The sequence below is a fragment of the Rhopalosiphum padi genome, chromosome 4 (genome assembly GCF_020882245.1).
Source record: "Rhopalosiphum padi isolate XX-2018 chromosome 4, ASM2088224v1, whole genome shotgun sequence".
NCBI lineage: Eukaryota > Metazoa > Arthropoda > Insecta > Hemiptera > Aphididae > Rhopalosiphum > Rhopalosiphum padi.
In genome coordinates, this window is record NC_083600.1 from 29704273 (window position 1) to 29712421 (window position 8149).

The following is an 8149-nucleotide window of genomic DNA, read 5'->3' on the forward strand; positions in this document are numbered from 1 at the left end:
TGGACTAAACAAAAATTCATGTATTCAAATTTCAATATATATTTAATTTTACACAATATAAGTAATGATGGTGATGATCAAAATAATAATATATACTAATATTAAACTTAGGAACAATCATCGTTTAACTAACTTGTGTGTTGACATTTGAAAATTTGACCAATATATTCAATAACTCTCAGTTCTCTTCCAAATCCAGTATGAAACACAAACTAATGTTTTTCACCCAGTTTTTTTATCATTTTCTACTTCGATTACAAGTTTTTCGAATCTGTACAAGTCTCCTACAATTGCCTACAACAAAATAACAATTTGATTAATATATTCTTTTAATGCAAGTTGTAGTCAATTCAAATGTTAATTTTAAATTTTATAAACATCTGCATTGAAAAAAAACTACATAGGTATTCTAAATACCTAAATTTAAGTATTTTGCAAGTCCAAATGTGAAATAGTTAGTCAATAATAATTGAATGAGAATACAATATCTTCTCATAATTAGTGCACAAACAATTGCTATGTGTTTTAATTGATTATCTACTAATCAAAAATTATGTTATTATATGAGGCATATATATTAAATTGTTATTAAATATACATTGATAATTAGTATTAAAAATAGTATGAATTTATACCAATGAAAATAAAATGGAAATACTATTACTAATGAGATAAATTTTAGTGACCATTAAACCTAACCTTTATTAGTTACAGTGAATAAATTATTACCTATAACCTTTACACTATATTTTTTTTATTATTATAAAATTGTAGATAACTTGGTATATAATTATTTATCAACTATTTATGTTAAGAGTGAATTGCCTGTTCTAAAAAGTATAACACAAACAATAAATATAATAATATGCTTAGAACCTAAAATGAGAAATTTTTAAATAATTGTTCAATGTTAATACGTTTTTATAAAATTATTGGTGTACATATTTTTAATAGTTTATACAATATACTATAATATTGACAATGTTCTAATGTACTATTAATTTGCTTCAAACAACAAACTGGTTTATTTTATTACACTTATTGTACTTAATTACAGTCCATAAACTGAACCCATAAAATATGATGTAATTTGTGACAAGTAATAAAACAATGGAATTTCTTGCTACATAAATATGCCTTTTCTCAGCCACAAATGCTTATGCAAAAAAGAAAAAAAAAGCAATATACAATGTACCTAATCATAATGATTTTGAGTCAATGAAGGAAAAACTATAGAAAATAAAAATAACTTAAAGGTCAACGTAACCCGAAAGCTTACTGGTTGAACTACATATATAAAAACAAGCAAGGATAACTAGCACATCTGACAATATGAAATTACTTGTCGTTTGATGATATCCAAAAACTTGTGTGCCTCGAGTAGATGCCGTTGAATTTCTGATGAGTCTTTGACCGCCTTTTGCTCTCTGAATGCATCTTTAACGCGTCTCACAGCATACATTCTATATGTAAAATATAATTACATTGAAATGGTGACCAGACAACTAATTCAAATAACCTTGCTTACCTGTAGTTGTAGAACGAAAACCTGGCACTTTCCCTCAACATGGTCTTGTAGATTTTGAGAACTTCAGCCCTGGTCGCTGAGGTTGCCATCGCGGCCAAAGACCGTTCAGGAAAAAACGGTGCTGAAAACGAACAGATCCTAAGGAATTTACCCCGGGACTCGCGACGTCTGACAACTTGATGGTTTTCTAATGAAATGAACCTGAACGTCCCATAATCCGTGATAACGTTTTCCGGTTCCCCGGCATAAGTGATAACGACTAAGTTGACAATTTGATAAGATAGTATTTATAGTATTATCAAAAAACTAGAAGCACTTAAATCTTAAATCGCACTTTCAAATTGTAACTTATGACTTTTGACTTTCTATGATTTATGACAACATTCAAACAAAAAACGGAACCAATTAGTCATATATCTAGAGGGGTATCTTAGACCACCAAACATTTTTAAAAATAAAAAATGTAAGATTTTGTAACTTTGTATATCAACAATAAAATACAAAAAATGTATTTAACATTGTTTAAATCCTTCCCAAAATAAAGTTCTGGCTACGTGCTTGGAACCATTCACAAAGTTCAAAGTTACAACTAACTGAGATAAAACTTTTTATGTATTTTATTCAGTTGCCAGGAATTGAGAATTATATCTTGCTTAGATTTGATAATAAATATTAAATACTAAAACAAAATAATTTATTTTTATTATACTTAACTATTATATAACTATAACATAAACTCATAACTCCACAGGTAGTTAGATAGGAATAAAACCACACCCATTTCATGAAATCTTATTATACCATTAAACATATCCAATTAAAATTATGATGTACAATATTTACATAAATAAAATTGTAATTATAATAAAAAAGTAATGCAGCCAACAAACAAACACTGTTTGATTTCAAAAATAAGTTTATCTATTCTATATATTAAAATACAATATTTAAGTGTAAAAATAAAAACATTAACACTAAGTACATTTAAATTGTATTAAGAGTACAAATTATAAAATATAATCTAATTTAATAATCTTACAGTTATAGAACAATAACTAAATTTATATAACTAAATAATACACAATCATAAGTTAATAATGACTAGAGTAAATATAATAAATATGATAGGTTTATACATCATATGGTAATAATCATTTATTGATAACTTTAGGGAAAATATCAGCATTTTCTTTATAAAATGAAATTACCATTTCAATTTTAAACTAGACTAAATTTTGGCATAAGTCAAAATAAATAATTCATTAATATATATATTTTTTAATTCTCTAACACAACAATATTATTTATGAAAGTATAATAATATATACTACACACAATATAAAATGTGTATTTCCAAAATTATATAGCAATAAAATTTATACACAAATAAAAGATTTTAAATTGTATAAAACATGATTAAATGTAAGGTTTATATACGATCAATAAATTATTGGCAGATACAGTTTTTTATACATATATATAAAACAATGTAAGTACTGATAGATCAATTTTATCAAACCAATAAGATATAAAAGTAATAAACTAAATTATTAAAAACATTTTATCAAAAAACTATTAGATATACATCAACTAAAACTGGTCAGATATTTCCAATTGGGAATCGCAATTATTTGAACTGGAGTGAAAAGAATCACATAAATATTTTAAATCATTGCTGTCTACATCAATATTAATCTGTCTTAAATATGAAAACATCTTTGAATTCCTCAGGTTTACAAATGATTGACTTGCGTGTTGATTTTGATACACAGATCGTATAGTAGATAAATAATCGTAACACGTTTCATTTTTGCGATTACAATAATCTAGGCCTATTTGTTGTAGTATGTCCTTGGATACATTCCATGTCCTTTGACGAAGACTAATAAAAATAAAAATTATTGTTTAATATATTTATATATATACATGCTTTGGTAGATAAACAAAAAATGCCATTCGGGATTTCTATTTTTATACTTACTTTAATTCCTCAGATGTGGGGTAAAGTTTTTCTGGAACATAATCCTCTGTTTTAACATGATTGTATATCCATTGAGTAATATCTGTAGATAGCTGAACAGAACTGTCAGACCAATGATTGGGTTCAATTAAACTAGAACTATCCCTTGTGGCAAGGTGATGCCAAAATGGCTGTGGGTCTAAGAAATTGTAACTCTAAAACGCATAAAAACCACAAAATATATTATATAAAAAACAATTTCTTCGATGCTGAAATTTAAACTACAAACCTGTGTTTTTGAATAGATTAAGTTTAATTCTGACATAATATCTAAATTTTTAGATATCGTTGCTATATCAATATTGCACTTTGGTTGTTTGTTGTCTTCGATGTTAGTCTTATGACAACCAATCATATGCGGCCAATTCCACCAAATAGAATTTAAATTCATTGGGGATTGGTTATTAAGGGTTTTCTAAATATATTTTAAATTTTGAATAAATTAATCAAGAAACCAATATAATAATTTGAATATTTAGTTTTATAAATATTACCTGATTTATCTCTCCAGTACTCAAAATGTATTGTAATTGAAGAGTACTTTGCCTAATGTCAGGTTTAAATGGATGGATAAATGCATTTATTTCGTCTTTTGTCATAATGACTCCTTCATTTAGTGCTATTAACTGTAGAAAACAATCTGAAACAACATAATATAATTTTAAAGCATAATATTAAAAATGTATTTATTACTTAATTTATATTTTACAATTACTCACTTAAATGTTCTTTTGGCGGATGTATAAAATTTAGAGTTATTTCATTGGATAGGCAAAATTTCAACATATGATTACTAAAAGGGTCATTTGCGGTTAAAACTAATGGTCTTTTTGAATCTGTAGCCAAAGTTGATATTGCAGATAAAAATCCATCATCATGATTTTCAAAGAGTATATCAGCCTACATATTATTAGAAACAAATGCAATAAGTCAATATAAATTTTAAGCAATAATTTTAAAAATTATAAAAATCTGATTTTATACTTACATCTTCAATTAAAATAATTGTCATTTTTTCATTCACTTTTTCTTTTTTGTGTTTTTTGATTTTTACCTTTTTTCCTAAAATATAAAAAATATTAATCAAATATTGTTTTATTTTATTTATGGAATAGACATTAAGAAAATTAATGAGTATGCTTACTCCCATTTTATCCTATAAAAGGAGTGTCAAATGGTGATACCAACATTTATAATATATTATAACAATATTTAATAAAACTTCAAAATAAGTATTAATAAGATTCACTATGTAGAATTTTTTTTAAATGTAAAATATCAAGGAAATTATAATTATTGTTATTAAATTGAAGCGCCAATATAAAAAAAAAATTATAAATTAGCAATAAACGCATTTATCTAACTATTTTTTGTAACTAATTTATGTATATATTACGTTTATAATAGGGCATTACACATTTCTAATACACTAGATAAATAAATAAAATATACTTATACATGATATTCAAAAAGATTAAACAATCTTTAAGTATTAAATTAATATTTGTAATATTTCATATTAATAAATTGGACTTTTTAGTTATGCAATGATAAATGAAAGGTGCATTTTTGCTAAGATGAGTATACGAAAAAAGAAACTACTTATGTTTAGCTAATAGTGTTACAAAATGATACCATACCAAGATTTGTAGCTTGTATCCATAAAATATCAATTCATATAGTAAATTTAATCTTTTTAAGGGTTCTTATGGGTTATAGATCTATTTTAATAAACTGTCTATCTCAGATCATAATATTGATTCACAAGTTCAGTCTAATATAAAGTCTATAACAAATACAAAACCTTTTATTAGATTTAATAAATAGTTTTTTTCCACTGCATGCGATTGTGTAGCTTCCATTAAATCAGTGATAATACGTTTTCCATTTCTGTTACAGGAAGCATTCAGCTCTATCACCTAAACAGTACATCAAACCAAATTATATAAAATTTATAAATATGTTTATGAATATAACTAAAAATTGCATTACATTTGCATTAAGTTCATTGGCTACAGCATAAACTGAACTAGTTTTACCACAACCACTGGGTCCAATTAAAATTGCTAAGTTACGTTGTTGTTTATAACTAGAATCACTATCACTATCAAAGATAAAATCATCATCATCATAATACTTTTGATCTAAAAAAATAAGTTGATCAATAATAATATTTTTAAAAACTGAAAAATTTATTTTTAATGTTTGTTGTATTATAACTAACCATTTTTTGACTTTTTAGAATTTTTCTTATTAGGTGCTAACCAATTTTTCAAATCCTTAACAACTTTACTATTCCCAAGTACTTCTTCCTTACACATTGGCTTATATTTATCAATCCACATAGATTCAATATCTGCAGCAGATTTCTTTGCCATTAAATATTTTTTCTTCAAATTCTTATGAAAATCTGAAACTGGAAAATTTGGTACCTGCAAATAAAAATCACCTATAAATTAATGACTATATATTTAAATGCATGTTTCTATTAGGATTTATGTATATAAAAGATTAAAATTGATCTGAGTATAAAATGTTTAGCTTAAAATTTAAGTCATCAAAAATGTTGTATGACTTTTTTAAATAAATTAAATAATTATTATAATATATATAGTTAAATTGTTGATTAATATTTTTTGATATTGAGTGGCTTTAGCTTGTTAGCTATCTGGAAACAATATTAAAGGTTTACACTATTTTATTTAGATAGAATGTAAAGATCACTTATCTTAAAACAGTTAAAACTTAAATATATATAATTAATAAGATAGTTAAATTTATGTGAAGAAAAAATTGAACAATTATTAGTAAAGAAAATAATGTAAATTAATATTCCTAATCTAATATGATATAAGATTTTTTAGAAGAAAATCTGTGTGTATCAATGGTTATTAGACACAAACTCGTATCAAAGTTTGAGTTCCATACAATTCAATACATATTACTCATCCATGTGTCTTTTCAAACGCAACATTTTGTATCAGATATGTATCAATACTCAACAATTCTTTTTTAAAAATCTAGATACTTACAGACGTTTTAATAGATGAAATCATGTATTGAAAATTAATTTCCATTTGGTAGGGCTCTAATACTAGGCGTTTTGGTAGAGAATGAACAGTTTGAAATGTAAGAATAGAGTTTTTATTACAGTTTTCATGGAATATTTCATCCTTCAAATGGAGAATACGATCTGAAGACTTTAAAGATTCTAAATGGTTGGTATGCGTGATCTTAGGAAAATATCCTAATTCTTCTACAAAACTACTGATATAAGACAAATTGGCATTACTCCTGCAAACATAATTATAAGATAAAATGTCGAATAATAATAACATAGGTACAAACATTTTTTAAAACATATCATACTTAATGATACAAACAGCATCAGAGGGCAGCTGAATGATTTTCTTTTTTGTGTTGGCTACTGGTGTTTTTAAACTATCACTACGGCTGGTTTTGGTGAAGATGTTCGATTTAGTCACCTTACTGTTTATATCGGCAGTTTTTGCATTGCTGCCATTGCAGCTGGTACTGCTGTTTTTGCCATCATCAAAAGATTTACCAAAGTAGGCAAAAAATGCCTTTTTTTGCTTCAAGTCCCCATCGCAAAGCGTGGACGCTTTTTCATTGGGCACTGTCGCATCTGCCTCTCCTTTATCCTTGGAAATTTTCTTCTTCTTGGTGTCGACAAAAATGCAGTCCTCCGATGACCTTTTTGCCGTACGTCCAACCATCTCGTCTATATGTTGATTGCAGATGATGGATGACTATTCAAACGTTGTTGATAGAAATCGCAGCAATGGCATTGACTCTAACTGACCGATTAATGATTATGGATTTTATTGTTTAACAGAGGATTGTGACATGACAATTTTGTCAAGGGTTGTGAATCGAAACGGAAATAACACAATAGAGTCACAAATACACAATTGACACAACTTATTCATAACAAGTACGACTATCAAAGTATCAAACAATACTTTTCTCACGCGCAGTCTATCGCGTCCACAGATATATTATATCTGCGATCGCGTCTTATCGGACGACGTATTCCCGCCAATTGTTATCAATTATCATTGTTACCATAACTGCGGTATAAACATATCTGTAACGTTCCAGTATTTTGCGCGGTATAATAAATAAAATAATGTCAAATAAATCAAAATCAAATTATTTTCTAATGCCACCATTCATCACGAATCACGACCGATTGAATTCTAATGGAAGACAATTAAATTAAATGTCCAATTATTTATTTATTTTAATAAAACAGTATTAATTTAAAAGTTGTAATGATTAGAAATAATGATGTATATCGATTAAAGTGAAACATCTGCGCATGTCGTCGACCGTCGTATTAATCGTACATTTCTATACTAAATGATAGTTCTTACGGTTTTTAGTGTGTTCACGTAAACTTTTAAAAAATAATTAAATGTATATATAGATATTTGGAATTCGGTACACAAATGAATATTATTGTAACTGTAAGTTAATCATAAAACAAACAGGATATGAACGATGGTTTTTTTCTAATAATAATTCTAATAATAAAAGCGAATAAATAAAATTCATATTGTGAAAACAAACATTTTTTT

General features: G+C 26.2%; 2 protein-coding genes across 2 annotated transcripts; both read right to left on the minus strand.

Annotated features, from left to right (window-relative positions):
* Positions 1-1749, minus strand: LOC132930742 (LYR motif-containing protein 4). Its single transcript, XM_060996774.1, has 3 exons — positions 1529-1749; positions 1343-1463; positions 1-294 (listed from the first exon to the last, which is right to left on the minus strand). The coding sequence occupies exons 1-3, from the start codon at positions 1615-1617 to the stop codon at positions 223-225; spliced, it is 282 nt and encodes a 93-aa protein (XP_060852757.1). The 5' UTR covers positions 1618-1749; the 3' UTR covers positions 1-222.
* A 1267-nt stretch (positions 1750-3016) lies between these two features.
* On the minus strand, positions 3017-7572 carry LOC132930431 (uncharacterized). Its single transcript, XM_060996306.1, has 11 exons — positions 6918-7572; positions 6581-6842; positions 5773-5980; positions 5541-5692; positions 5353-5467; positions 4537-4610; positions 4268-4448; positions 4043-4188; positions 3778-3963; positions 3510-3703; positions 3017-3410 (listed from the first exon to the last, which is right to left on the minus strand). Exons 1-11 carry the CDS (start codon positions 7283-7285, stop codon positions 3119-3121), a joined length of 2178 nt encoding a protein of 725 aa, XP_060852289.1. The 5' UTR covers positions 7286-7572; the 3' UTR covers positions 3017-3118.
* Positions 7573-8149: the final 577 nt, after the last annotated feature.